A 15496-nucleotide genomic window follows, 5' to 3' on the forward strand; every position below is an offset into this window, starting at 1 on the left:
ATAAGAAATGCTGGGTTTAGATATTAGAAGGGTTATTTGGGTTTTTATGTTCAAAAGGTGGTTTAATTGTCAAAATAGTTAAAATGTGGCTGGGTAGAAATGAGAGGAAATAAGGTTGATCTGGTAGCCACTTCAGGAGGAATAAACCACCACGGACTGAATCTTGAGCAGATTAGAGAAGTCAGACCAGAACTGTCAGCCCTGAGTTTTGTACCAGTTCCCCCAAAGCAAGCACCAAAACTTGTTTACAAACTGCATTCTCCCTAAAGCTTGCAGTGTTTTCTCTTCTGCTAGCAAGTACCTGTGAAACCACTGATAAAGTGTGTGCCTCATCCCCTGCCATTGCTTGGCTTCACAGGGAGTAAAAAGTAATGTTCTTAAGAGACTAGTGTGCGGGATGAACCGGTTAAGGATGATTTTGAAGACCTGGATTCCATCCTTGATTCTAACATGTATTTTCTGTTAGTTGCTCACAAATACAGACTTTTAAGTTCTCTCTCACTGTTCTTCACTTTCTGGGAACAAGATCTGCACGTGTGTGATTTGCTAAAATGTTGGTTCATGTATGAAATGCTATAGAATTCTGAGTATTCCAGAAAATCACATCATAGGTGCTTGTAGTCAGGTGAATGGAGATTTCTCACTCTCATGTTTCTATACTTTAGTTACTGGTAAAATGAGGTTCTCTTCACACCACTGGTATGAAGATGGTGTGCTAAATAATTGTGACTTAGGGAGGAAGGTGATAGGAAAATCTGAAAGAGAACTGTTGCTTCTGTGTTTAGGTTAGCATAGTGTGCCTGCTACTTGGGCATCAGCTCTTTGTTGTTTGTGAGAGAATGAGTGCTGAATGAGGACTGTGAGCTCTGCACATTCACAAGGGAAGAAGTGTATAAAACTTGCACAGGTAGCCATAAACCCATCACTGCCTAAATTTTGGATGCTTGACATGACCACTGTCATGGTATTCTTCTAATGTGTTCAGGGGTTTTGGGCATATGGATTGTAAACAAAGTTTCATACAAATACTAGAAATGAATGAAAAGTGAAGATATTAAAACTTTCTACCTTTAAACAAACAGATAAATGTGTGGAAAACTTAAGGGAAACAATATGGTAACGATATAGCATAGTTTGCTTATGGTCAGTTTTTATTCCAAGAAAAACCTGCTGTCTTCCTGTATGACACTTGGTGCAAGGTTTTGTAGAAGTACAAACATGAGTGATGCAAGGTATGTCCTTCACATGTTCCTGTAGAGGATGGGCATCTGAGAGCATGAAGTTTGTGTGAGCAGCAGATATACTTAGGCAGTCATTCACCAGAGAATGGGAATTGCAGTAAGGAGTTGTGGGAGATGAGGAGAAGGAAGCAAAGCAGAGCTTGCTCTGAGAGGACCTATGTTATTATTCTTTGTTGTTGCTGTTACTGAAATTATTTCTTCGTCATTTCTCCTTTCTTTTCTTCCCTGCTTTGGTTCGTTCCCCCCCCCCCCCCCCCCCCCCTTTGGTTATCTCTTTCTTTCTATTTTCTCAGTTTTCTTTTAGAGGAAGAGGTGGGTGGTAATGCAGTAAGGAAGGGAGAGAGCTGATTTTATTAGTGGAAATGAGGCAGGGGTTTGACTCACACTTTCAAGGTGTTGAAAGTAAAAAGAAAACTTTAAAAAACCTAGTTTTTTATTTAGACTGACCTAGGTCAATATGTCTTTGGTCATGTTCATTTGTGGTTTTGCTTCATGTCTGTGATGCTATGAGGTTAAATCTGCTCTTAAGCAAAGTAGTTCATGACTCTTGAGCTATTGAGTTGACACTGTAACAGACACATTACAAAAACTTGGGGCATGTTACAGTCTAGTGTACAGATTACAAAGATTATGATGGGAGAAGATATCTGATGGAGAGTAATGGTTTAAACTAACAGAGATATAAATTCACTGTACAGCATTTAGAAGCATGTCACCAGTGTAATCCCAAATGACAGAATAATCAGAATAAAGCGGTGCTATAAGGACCAATTAAGGAACATCAAATCAATGGGTATGTGACTTATGCTGATTTAAAGGATAGCTGATTGGAATAAATAGATTTAATATGTACTTTTATTCTTAGGCTATTCTGTCATACCTGGAGGAAGCAGTATATGAGTAAGGAAGACACTGACATCTCTGATAGGAAACTAATGGGAGACATTAAATAATATTTTTTTTTAAGTCAGGGTTCTGACTGGTTAAGAAATACGCTATCTTAAGTGTGAATTTGCCTGACTTACCATTTCTTTGCAAAATCATTTATCTGCTACAGAGTTATAGAAATACCCACACAGATTGATGGCATAATTTCTGTTTTATTTTGTATGAATTTTTAATGCCACTTAGATTTTCTTGGGCTTTGGGTAGCTTAGAAAATTTAAGCATCTTATATCTTCATTTTTGTTTTTCTTTTTTCCACCTGGAGTTATATGAAGTCCTTCTTCTTCTGGAGATAATAGAAAGATTTAAATGGCACAGTCTTAAACTGCAAGAAAACTCTTGTAGGTATATTTTCAGGTCTATAATTAGACTTTTTAAGGACATACGATAACCTTTATGTGCCAGATGTGTAAATATCTTGCCAAGGTGTGCCTGCTGAGATGCTCCATCCTACTGAAGTGCTCCAAATCCCACCTGGAATTCTCTGTACAGAGTGGGGAAAAGGTATTTTGTATTTCCACACAGGTTCATTCCTCTTTCAGTTGCGGTGCCGTGAAGATAAGGAAGACAGCATGATTTTTTTGCAAACTTCACTGCAAAGTTACACAGTTTTTGGTCATTCATTTTCTGCTTTGTGGTTTTTCTACAATAATGTGTATTAACCAAAATAGTTTCTAACATTGTCCTTAATGTCAACTGACTGTGAGTAAAAGGATGCTGGAAGGTGGAACTTGTTTTTTGAGAACTACACTTCTGTGGTTTGGAGCTGACTTCTTATAAGACTGCTGGATAAAAAAAATCTTAAAAGAGCATTTTCTTAATCTCTCTTGTGTTTGGGAGGTTTGGGGGGGGTTTGGTTTGCTTTGGGATTTTTGTGGTTGTTTGTTTTTTTGAGGTTTTTTAATGAAGATTGGATTCTGAAAATAAAAGGGGAGGGGACGGGGAGGGAACTTGGAATTGCAGGGACTGTTTTCAGTTGCCTAGGAGGTTTTTTTAATGTTCTGTTACCTATCCTTACACTTGTAGAGGCATTTAATGTTTTACTGGTGGATAGATGCATTCCCCAGACAGACCTGATTGCTTTCATTTTATGAAATAGAGCTTGATTTTTCCTCCACACATACTACACCATGTTTTAAGCTGTGTAGGAGCAAGGGGAATTATACTGGATGAGCAAGAGGAGAATTTGATCCACCCTGAAATGTAGCTGTATCATATTTCTTTTTGTCTGAGGTTAATGTAAAAAGCTACCTAGTTTGTTGCTGCTGTTCTAAATGTTCTGTAATTGATGTTTTCATCTTACTTTGTGTTGCATTAACACAATGTTTTTCCCATTATAGGGGAAAAACAAAAAAAGCTGTGTAGTGGACACCTGACACTTTCTTCAAGAAAAAGGAGCTAGAAAATTTTCTCCTCTTAGTTGTAGCAGTGATTGTGCCTCCTTGATATGTATCACCTCCCTCCTTGGAGTCCAGAGCAGCTTTTTTCTGTTCATCCAAACTGGAGGAAAGGCTATAGCTGGAAAGGCCTTTGTTACCCATCCAAAGGGATCCTAGCAATGACACAGAACTTGCCAGACAGGGGCCATCATCCATCAGGGATTTAGGAAAGTCAAATTTTAAAGGAAAGAGAGGCTGTGAGGTCTGTGTTGAGAGACCTTGTCCCCAGCAAAACCAGGGGATGGAGTCCAGCGTTCCTGGCTCAGCTTGGCCTGTCCCCACTGCCGTGGTCTGTAGTCTCCCTTCTCCTTGGAGTGGGGGGCTGGCTTTGGTAGCCTGCAATGGACCTGGTGGCTTTGCTGTATGACATTAACCCCTTTTCACACAACTGCAGTTGATGTCTGTTTCCTGGAAGGAAGGAGGGAATATGTTACCCATCTGTGCTGTGTCTCATGTATTAAAAGTAGGCCCTGCTGCTTGAAATCCGTCTTATGCTCTGTATGTCATTCATCCATCTGCCTCCTCAAATCTTTTGTGAAATCTTAAGTGTCATAACTTACAAAAAGAAGTCTTGCTGTTCTTATATATACCATGTTACTTATTTTTATGCATCTAAAGCTTACGTTTAATTTTCACCTGCTTTTCAAAATGAAATGGATCATCACGCTACTAACCCCACTGCGCCCTCTTCCATCCTGTATTTACAATTCAGCTTATTTTACATACTTGGTTTGTGTGCTCAGAAAAATAAGTGTGACTGAATTGAAGCAGAAGAAAAAAAGTCCTCCTAAAAATCCTGTTAATCCATTGAGAATTAAGATAGTGTGCTGGTTATGCTGTCAGAGTTATGAGTGACCTGCAAATCAAAAATCTTCCCGTGTGGTTAGTGTTTTAAAGCTCATATGCTAAGGAATTGCTCTTATGTTGTGTTGAAAATTGAATTTTTAAGCTAGCTTTGATTATATTTTTGTTATACAAAAAAAATCAAAGCATGTGAAGAAAAGTCAGAAGAAAATGTAGTCTCAGAAATGTAGCTTCCCTTTTGCTTCTGCAGGCCTACTTTCCAGAACAGTTTCATTGATTCATGACGGTGCTTGCTGAAAAGAGAATTTCTTGCATTTTTAAAAGCCTTGAAATACATTTTCATTTTGTAATGTAAGACCTCTCATGTCAGGTGCACCTGCTTGATTTGCATGTGAATTCTGAACAATTCTTGTTTCATGTGACACTTCTGAAATGTCTGTCTTGTTTTTTTTTTTTTTTTTCTTTTTAATTCTCAAGCTCACTATTTGGATAAGATAGTGAAAGGTACTGTATATTTGCTCTTTGACATGCTTTTATCTACATGTTTGGGGTTTTTTTTTAAATATTAATATATAGTTAAAAACATACTAGTCTGGGCAAAAGAATCTTCTCTTACATACATTCCATGGATTATATATATAACTCATATGGCTTTCAACTCATCTCAAAATTTTGCTTCTGTTGTATGGTAACACTTTATCAGTAATTATACATTTATGAACAAACTGTATACATGTATTAGATTTAATATGAACCAATAACTGAAGATAGTGTTCATTTGCTGTTTGGAACCTTTTTTTTGTTAGTTTTGTCATTGGACCTCTACCTACAAAACCCTAAATATTAAGAAAACAAAGCAAAGTGGTACTCTTGTCACAGAACAAGTGTCATTAGTTCTAAAGAACAGATTAATTATAGAGATGTGTGTGTTTATATACTGACATATCAATAGAATTCATGAGACTTTTTAAGCTTTTGATTATCTGAATGTAGAAAATTTATAGGAAATTATGACTTGTATTTTGTATGAATCTAGAAAAATCTTTTTTAGCCTATGCAACATTTCCAATTAACAGGTTCAACGATGCAAAAGCCTAACATGAAACAGCAAAGATTCTTGTATCTTCAGTTACGGTGAAAAATTGATTTAGAAAAATGTTTAAAATATTCCTACCCCTCTTTCCCTGAGTATCTTCCCCTATTCCTTGTGTTTTTTCATTAGAATATGGCAATATTGATGGCAATATCCAGGCTTTCACACAATAAGTCTTGAGTGTACCCAGTTGACTCCTAAATTGCTTTGTCAGTATTGCAATTATATATGTAAGTCTTTCGTAAGTCAAATAGAAGAAATTTTAAGAAAAAATAGATCTCAGTAAATTAACAAATACTATTAGCAGCTGCAGTCTGAAAGAATAAAAGTAGCGAGACTAATTTCAGCCTGGCATGATGGCACAACATCCATAACTGTAGCATCCCCATCCTTCCTCGCAAGAGGTTTTCCTGATTCTCTGCCTTCTAACAGTGATTTGACAAGAGTTAGGCACCCTTTATAACTTTTTTCTTTATGTTTGTAATTTGGAGCTACAAGGTTGAAAGGAGTCAGTAAATTCAAAATTCTTTAGAAGAAAAAAGCAACTTGCTTCTGAAAAACTACTCTAAGCTTAAACAAAATGGATCAGTAGGTTAGTTGACAGAGGTAGATGTTCTAAAAAGTGAAGAATTGTTTGCCCAGTTACTTAGGTTTTTTGGATGAAAGTTTACAGAGAATTGTTGTATCCAGAAATATCTGATTTGTAGCCACCTTCTCATAAGATAGTTAGTGTCATATCTGTACTTGCTTCTGTCAGTGTCTTATCACAGTCATAGATAAGGAGCACCAAAATCTACATATTTATAGCGTTGTCATTCTCATACAGATCATGTTGGCTGCATGCCAGATTTCATCACTAGGAAGTGACAGATACTGTTTTTTTTTTTAATGCAATGTTAGAGTGAAAACAATTATCGATTTTGGATATATTAAATTATGTTAATTGTTTCCCAAATTTTCCCTCCTTGGCCATAAAAGCAGACAAGATAGGATATAAAGGTAACAGCACAAAAGCCTTAGGGAGATTGTCACAAGAAATCACTCTCTGCTATCTGTCTTGAAGCACGTCACTACCGTGTTTTTGTTCAGTCTATCAATGTTTATTGTGGTCCTTATGGTATTTCATTTTGTCCGTCCTAAGTAATCAAATACGCACAGCTATTACATTAAGTTGGAAATCCTGTTGGTCCTGTCCCATCCGTATGCAGCCTGAATCCTAATGTTTGTTAGAATAGATGCTAAGCTGCTTCACTATTCCTGGGCTTTGCTTATTCTGTGGAAAGGAATGTATTTTTGGCATAAAGTATAGTCATTAAAACTGGCCTATACTTTGTGCAATTATTTAACGCACTGTAATTTCACATGAATACACGGCAACTCTGAGACCAGATAAAGCTAACCTTCTCTTTTATTACTTGCCTAAATCGTACCCATTTTCCTGCTTAAGAATTTGGAGGGATTTGTTCATAGTAACAGGGAGCTTAATCATTGGTGCCAATAATTAATCAATGCTGCATAGAGCAAATAATGATCTATTCTGTGAGCACAGAAAAATGTATCATTTTACACAGCTGTGTTTGCACTATGCACTCATCTCTTTTTGCTTTGAAAAATAAAATTTAAAAAACCAAACTTAATTTTGTCTGGCCTGCAGGTATTTAGAGGATTGGTGCATTTATTTCCTGCCTGTACAGGTAAGTGGTGTCTCAAGTGTCAGGCCAATCAAAGATGCCACTTTGTTAAGAAATACGTTCCCCAGGTAATGTTGCTGTTCCACTCCATGTGCAATTACAGTATTTGTGCTGTTCTTAAGGCCTGTTCCCAGTAAGTGTCCCTTGTTTGTTTTTTTTTTTTTTTTTTAATATTGTTACAATATTTAAATCACTTGTGCTTTTTCTTTGTCTGTTTCAACAGAGGGCTGCCCTGGTTTGTGCAACAGCAATGGGAGATGCACACTGGACCAAAATGGCTGGCACTGTGTCTGCCAGCCAGGATGGAGGGGAGCAGGTTGTGACGTAGCTATGGAAACTCTCTGCACTGACAGTAAGGACAACGAAGGAGGTAAGAGACACCAACTGGATCTTTAACTCTGGGGAGAGCATGTTGAGGAACAGAGATTTTTCAGTCAGGTGATTAAATGCTGCCATGAGAACCATACACACATTTGACTGGCTCTTAGGTCTGTAAGGATATGTCATGGTCTTCGGTGCTTCTTTATGGCATATCAGCACAGCCTAACAAGCTGCATGTGACAGGTGAGATGTGTACTTAGGAAAAGAAAGGTGTCACCTTTGTTTCCCTGCAGTGTTCTTTTATACTGGGAAAAAACATAGCTTCAACTCAGTGAACTGTTGTAGAGGGGAACAAAAGGAAGGAGTTCAAAATTTCAGTGACCTCACAAGGAAATTGTCCCAGGAGAATAGGCCAAACTGGAAGTTAACATTTTGAACTATGATGCAATTGCTGGAAACAATTGGTTACCCAGCCTAGAGATATCTTATCTCTCTATAGCTTTTGAATGTTCACATAACTGACAGGATGCTCCCAGAAGTCTTTCTTTTTTTTTTTTTCTTTTGGCTTACTTTTCTCTAGTCTGTCATTCAGGTGACAGGTAACAATCTGCAGCGAGATGCAGGCAGGATTGCTAGCCTAAGGAATCAATCTGTGATTATTGTTGTAGTCTAGGGATGCTAGAGGGGCTGTGACTTAGCATGATTCCAGAATCACATAAAAAACCCCACAAAAACAAGATTAAATGTGAATGCAGTCTAATATTAGATTAGCATAATGCTTTTATTGTCTGTCTTTTCTTCTCTCATCAGTTCTTTTTGCTTAACACCTTCAGATTCAGAGAAGAGATAAAAACTCCATTAGGGCTTTTAGATGATCATAAAGTCATCTGGGACTTTATCTTTCTGTTTTAGACTGCGTATGCCTCTGCAATTGCTGGTTGACTCTTTGCTCTCATATCCCTACTGCAGCTGGGATCTTAGACATCACAAACTATAAATAACAGCAGCATTTACTTCCTGAGAAAAATAAGTAACACAGTTAGAACTGTGCTGCTGTTTATTACTGTCCACATCATTTGGCTTGTCATCCTTCTCCATTGCCGATTATATATTTTGAGGCAGTTTTCCATGCTTAGGGGGCTAAACAGTCTGACCCAGATTCCAGCAGGAATGGGCTTGTTTGGGGAATTAAGTTCGGGTGAGCCAAGGTATTACAAAATAAGGAAAAAAGAGAAACCTGCAAACAGGGAGAGAGACAAAGAGAGGAGGAGGAGAAACTAAGTGGCAGCATAAACAACTTGGAGAAAACAATAGGTGATGTAGGGGGGTAAGAAAAGGGAAAATACATTAAAAGTCCAATAGTAGACTAAAACAGATTCAGTAAATGTTAATGGTCATATAAGAATGTGACATATGACAGAAAGAGTCAGGAGCGGGTAATGGAGCGGTAGGAGGAAGAAGAACACGGTGAACAGGAATTGATGTAAATGGAACAAGAGAAAAGAAGTTGCTCCTTCAGACTGAAAACAGTAATAGCTTTTTTGGAGGAAAAGGAACAAGGAATTGGAGCAGAACAATCTAACAGGATGACTTAAGGAAGAATGATTTTGAGGAAAAATAGCTAATGCTGATATTTTGTTGCTTTTTTTCTCTCTCTCATTTCCTTTTTTCATAATGCCTTTATGGACATCATTACGCAGCTATGCATGAGGAAGGGGATGTCCAAGCTCTTGTTTTGCTGTAATTGGCCTGTATAATGCTGTTTGTCAATGGCATTTCTCTTTTTTAAATTTATATGCTTCAATACAGTGCATATTCACTTCAGTCTCTGACTGTGGCCGAGGAGAAGGGTTAAAATTTAACAAATGAAATTAAAATTTGAAGTATCCCTACCAAAATGAGAGAAAGAAAGTCTCCTTTGTAAGCTACCTGGAAAGAGAAGAAGTATTACTTCCCTTTTGTGCAAACAACCCACTAATCTCCAAGCAAACCATTAAAATTTCAGACAGCTACAGGGAATGGCACAAGTATTCTTCTGCTGTATTTGTTTATCATGGGAGATTAGGGTATCTGAGCACTTGTGCTGAATTTATAGTGTGACTGTGGGTAGTGTGATGTACATCTCACTAGGCTCAGTGGTTATATAATTAAAGTTATCTCAGTTGTTGTCTGTTTGATATGCTGTGCTTAGTGTGTATGCTTTATCCTACACTGGGTAGAATATATTTCATGTATTAATATGAGCACAGTTCATTAATAAAAGTGTCCGCTGTTCCTTTGATTCTTAGCTCTTTCTGGGACTGATTATTCAAATTCTGTGAACATGAGCATCCTAAGGATCCCAATGGGAATATTCTCCATAGGAAATCCTAATGGCATCAAGGCATACCTGAGTATTTTCCCTTCTAGATATTATTGACATATGATGGGATGATTATTGCTTATCTTCCTTTTAATACAGATTTTTCAGAATCTTGGAAATCATTTCCATTCTCGTTAAGGCTCACTTTTTATTTTCCCCTGTGTTTGACTGGATTTTTTCTTTACATTGTAGCAGCCCACAAGGAGAGTGTGTGCATCAAGCAGATCTTAGCCTGAATTAAACTTCCAATGACTTTGTGAGGAGAGGGAAGTCAGAGCTGTCTGTGGGTGGAATAAGCCTAATTTCTTGGGGAAAATAGGTGTCACTATGATACTTGAACAAAGTGGGCCATGCTTTGTTATCACTGTAGAAAGAATACGAAACAGGAAGAGTTGCTGTTTACTCTTTAATTTAGATGGGTCCTTATTGAACAGATTCCTTAGTTAAGTTTGCTTTTTATTAGCTCCTTTCCAATTATTTAGAGTAGTTACAGGTTTCCACAAGCAAGATTTAAGGGAACATTAATATTCTTTCTTTGCTGAAATGAAAATAAATACTGTAATAAAGCCATACTTAGCACTACTGTATTTTATAATTACTTGCATAGTCTAGAACAGTCTGTTTCTGGCAGATGTCACAGGATAGTACAAATTCAGCCTAAAGATTGTCTAAACCAGGGCCTCTTCTCTGATAATGGCTAATACCTGTTGCTTACCAAGACATTATAATAGGGTAGATGTGAACTTATATTTTCTTTTGTATGCTAACAGGCTGTGAATTAAAGTGAGGAATTACTGCCTCAGAATGTTTTGAATATCAGAAGAGTTGCTAAGTGCAAAGATAACCCAAGCTAAGGAAATCTCAGGAAGTATCTACTTGAACTAGGAGTGATACAGTAGCATGCTCAAGTTCTCTGGCTTGTGCTCTGACACTTCCCATTATTCTTCAGCTTTTTGATTGCATCTGTGGTAGCTGATGAATGCTGGGTTCATATATCATGGGACTTATCTACAGTGCCTCCAAGATTTCTTTCTGGAGAACTCATTTGGTGCCCCACATTTCATATTTTAGGCTTCTTCATTCAGCAGCAAAGCTGAATTTTGCTCCTTGCACACTGTTCAGGAATAAATCAAGGGCTGTTTGTGCTTTTCTGGCTTTTCTGACCAGCTGTTCCTACAAGCAGTCATTTTGATGTCTATGATTGAGTCCATTCATTATAGCCTGTTGCAAAACTGAGGGATGTAAGGATAACTGAGATTTGGTTATACAGCTTTCTTTCCTTTCCTGTCTCTTGCCTTAGTTTGCCAGTCACCAAAAAACTGTCCCAGTAGAATGGCCAGCATCATAGTTCCAAAACTATATTCTTTCTGTGTAGGCACTGAATTTCACTCTATGGAGATTTTTGTTGCTTACATATATAATTAACTTATTTACCAAGAATAGGATTTATGTAGGTCCTTGGCTACCATCTCCTCTTGACACTGGCAGATCTTTTGTCCAGGACTTACTTTGTCCCTCTACTTTTCTTCCTTCCAGCAGTTTTATTCCATTCAAAAGCAAGCAGTCCCACTGACACATCTTATTTTTTAGACACGCATCGTGGGGATCCTCTGTCTTGACTCCTCTGATTTAATCACATAAAGAGAGCGTGGGGAAGAGAAAATTGGGTTGAAAGTGACCTTAAAAATCATCTAGTTCCAATTCCCCCTGTCCTGAATAGGAACACCTTGCACTACACCATATTGCTCAAAACACCATCCAACCCGGTGTCAAATACTCCCAGGGATGGTGAATCCACAACTTCTCTGGGTAACCTGTTCCAGTGCCTCACCTCCCTCTCAGTAAACAATTTCTTCTTTATATCTAATCGAAACCTGCCCTCTTTCAGTTTAAAGCCATTCCTTATTGTCCCATCAGCATCTGCCCTTGTCAAAGTCCCTCTCCAGGTCTTGCAGGCCCTCTTCTGGTACTCGGAGGATGCTACAAGGTCTCCTTGGAGCTTTCTCCAGCCTGAACAACCCTGAGCTGCTCAGCCTGTCATCATAGGAAAGGTGCTCCAGCCCCCAGTCATCTTCCTGGCCTCCTCTGGACTCACTTTAACAGGTCCTTGTCCTTCTTACACTGGGCTAGAAGGACATGGACCTGTTAACAGAACTCCAGGTGGGGTCTCATGAGGGCAGAGTTTTGATAGTTTTATGAATCTCTCCAAATAAGTGATTTTATCAACAGTCCATGCTCCACTGCAATTCAGTGCATTTTGCAACAAAGGGAAAAGTAACCTTAGTCAAGATTGTTACAGCTAGACGTTAGCTTCTGAGGAAGAAAACAATAAAGTAGTCATTACATCTTTTGTACATCTACAACAAGAAAATATAAATAGCCTTCTGATAATGACTGTCCAGCTGCCTGTAGGAGTTTCTATTTTCTTTATAATTTCACTGTCATATTTGAGTGATATAACTGACAAGGCACTGTTGAGCTAAGTCTCATATTTTTCAGGCTAAACAAAATTCATCCATAATTTTGCAGAGCCATTTCAGAAAGGAAATTTTACTGTGCTTCACACAGTGCAATAGAGTGCTTGACTTAGTGGTACTAGATAGCTCTAGCCACATAAGTACAGAGAAAGAATGAAAAATGTTTTCTCAAGTTATAAGGAGCCAGATTCATAACCATCCGTCACTCGCCTGGGCAAGTTACTGATAAACTTCACAGGAAAATAACAAACAGCATATCCCTGTATCTTGGCTGGTGAAAATGAGATTCTTTCTCTGATTGATGTTAGTGGAGAGGCTTGTAAAAATGCATTTCCAGCTGATTAGTTCAGAAGGTGTCATTCTCATGCAGTTTTATGACCTGCAGACTATACTCCAGATGTACATTTGCTTTTTATAAACTAACAAAGATGAATGGAGAAATTTGAGCATTTCTTTGGCAACTGCACCAGATATTGCATGGGGGACCATTCAGATAAATAAAACCCCAAAAATATTCTTTTAACCATCAGTACCCCCAGCTTTGACACTGATCCAGTCTTCTGGAGTTAAAACCAACAAGGGAGGTCAGTACTTCAGCTAGGAAGGGGTTTTATATTGTACAAGAATGAGACTAGAAAATCACAAGAGTCACAACCTATTTGTGGTTGGAAATGCCTGTGGAAACCATCCAGTCCCACCCCCTGCTCAAAGCTAGATTAGCTTTGAGCTAATTAGCTGGATTAGCTAGAGCAGGTTACTCAGGTATGTACCCAGCTGGGTTTTCAATATCTCCAAGGATGAAAGCTTCACAACTTCCCTGAGCAACTTGTTGCAGTATCCAGCCACCTTCACAATAAAAAACATTTTTCTGCTGTGTCCATTGCCTTTTTCCTCTTGCTGGGCACCACTGGAAGGTGCCTTTTTTACAACCTCCCATCAGGTATCTGTATGCATTGATGAGATCTTTCCCAAGTTTTCTCTTCTCCAGGCTCTGCAGTCTCAACTTGCTCAGCCTTTCCATGTAGGAGAGATGTGTCAAGCTGTTAACAGGCTTCATGGCCCTTCACTGAGCTTTCTCTTATGTCCATGTCTCTTGTACCACAAGGCCCAGCCTGCACACAGAGCTGTGTGCTCCTAAAGCAGCCCAGGATGGTGTTGGCACCTTCTTTGCTGCAAGGGTGTGTTACTGGCTCGTGTTAATTTTGTGTCCATCAGGACTTCCAAGGTCTTCTCCACAAAGCTATGTTACAGTGCAGGAGGTTGTTCCTCCCCAGGTGCAGGACTTAGCACATCTCATTGTGGAAACTGCATGTGGTTCCTGGCAGCCCATTTTTCCAGCCTGTCAGTGTCTAGCTGAATGGCAATGTGACCCTCTGGTGTGTCCTCATCCCAGGAAAAATCAATGTTCTTTCTTGTCTCTTAAAAATGTTTAAAGTTTTATATACTTAATGGTGCTTTTTTCAGCCCTTTTATTTTCCCTGAACTGATTTCAAAGTCAGGCAAGTTAAATAAGAATTTTAGATGTGCAAAAGAACAGAAATCCCACTCCTTTACTATTTTGCCAGTCCTCTAATTGATCCACATAGAACAGCAATACTTCGAAGAATACCTTTAGAAGATCTCTGTTTACTTACAGTCTTTCAACATATGATTGAACAAAAATGGATGCTATTTTTCCCTTCAGAAAGTAGTTTTACTCTAAAGGCAGATTCTTTTGTGAGACAAGCTTACTCTAAAGGCAGATTCTTTTGTGAGACAAGCAGTCATGGGTTTCCTTCAAGTGCTCCATTGGTATATTTTTCAGTTCAGTGCAGCAAGCAAGCTCCCTCTGTAATCTAAATGGAATAATAAAATGTTTGAGCTATTTCAGTCTTGCTGTTCTTTTGGGGAAACGATTATCAGCTCTGTGATACCGGATTACATTCATCTAGAAATTTTCTGTAGCTGTCATTTCCAGGCTCATTTTCCTTATGACTTTACTTACAGCAAATTAGTTGTTATCAATTTGATCTTGATTTTAATCTTTGATCAAATTGGATTTCCAGGGATGTGACAGATCTAGTGTTCCACATATGGGAATATTTCAGCACATAGCGATAAAAGCACCCATGTGTTTAAATCTTGTTTATACTGGCCAGCATTTCCCATCCATTTATTCAGAATAAAATCTAAATGTTAAATACAGATTTTGTTCTCTCATACATTTTCATGTAAAAAATTTGTGGAAATTGCCTTGCCGCTAGCAACAAAATCTTTCTGCCAGGGTATAAAGGAATCCACCTTGATGCATGTTGTAAAATATTTAAAGCTACTTCCAGCATAGATATTACTAAAGAAACTTGAGGAAAACAGCAGAGTGGGAGTTACTTGTTTCTTTTCTCCAGCAAGTCAAATAACCTCACATAAAAGCTAATTAGATCCACCTAAAATGTTTAATATTTATAAGTTAACAGTGTATGCAGAGCCTGAGTGCCTTCATTTTCTGGTTTGTTCAACATGTTTTTAGAAAAGTATTGAATAAATAGGTTCATTTTTACATGATACTGAGTATATCAAGTATATTCAGCTTGCATGGATTTCCATGGGAGTTTAAGAACTCAGTGGAAGCAAACTCTCTTTCTTTAATTGAAAGTGAATTCATTAAAATCTTAATTATGAGTATTCTTTCATACTACATAATTTTTTTCATCTCTCTGCTGGCTGGCTCATTCCAATGCACAGGGGCAGGAGGAAGAGTTTGTTCATTTGTGTGACTTTCTGCCAACAGATGGGCTAGTTGACTGTATGGATCCTGACTGCTGTTTGCAGAGTTCTTGCCAAAACCAGCCTTATTGTCGTGGACTGCCTGATCCCCAAGACGTCATCAGCCAAAGCCAACAGTCGCCATCTCAGCAAGCTGCCAAAGCGTTTTATGACCGGATCAGTTTCCTCATCGGAGCAGACAGCACCCATGTCATACCTGGGGAAAGCCCTTTCAATAAGAGGTGAGCAGGACTCGTCTTGTACTCATGAACACAGAAGAAGCTGGAGAGGGGGATTCATGTGAGGAGAAGATCCGCTATGACTGCGAATTTCTGGTGTGGATTTTGGGCAAAGACCTTTTAGCTTAATATATCAAATTGC

General features: G+C 38.4%; 1 protein-coding gene across 1 annotated transcript in view; it reads left to right on the forward strand.

Annotated features, from left to right (window-relative positions):
* Nucleotides 1–15496, forward strand: part of TENM3 (teneurin transmembrane protein 3) — a 407391-nt gene that overhangs the window by 337018 nt on the left and 54877 nt on the right. The window contains exons 17-18 of the mRNA XM_041479936.1: nucleotides 7437–7583; nucleotides 15141–15357. Coding sequence (XP_041335870.1) covers nucleotides 7437–7583; nucleotides 15141–15357 — 364 coding nt within the window. The remainder of the gene's footprint in view (nucleotides 1–7436; nucleotides 7584–15140; nucleotides 15358–15496) is intronic.

Source organism: Pyrgilauda ruficollis, unplaced genomic scaffold (assembly GCF_017590135.1).
Source record: "Pyrgilauda ruficollis isolate IOZ18807 unplaced genomic scaffold, ASM1759013v1 scaffold5, whole genome shotgun sequence".
NCBI classification, from domain to species: domain Eukaryota; kingdom Metazoa; phylum Chordata; class Aves; order Passeriformes; family Passeridae; genus Pyrgilauda; species Pyrgilauda ruficollis.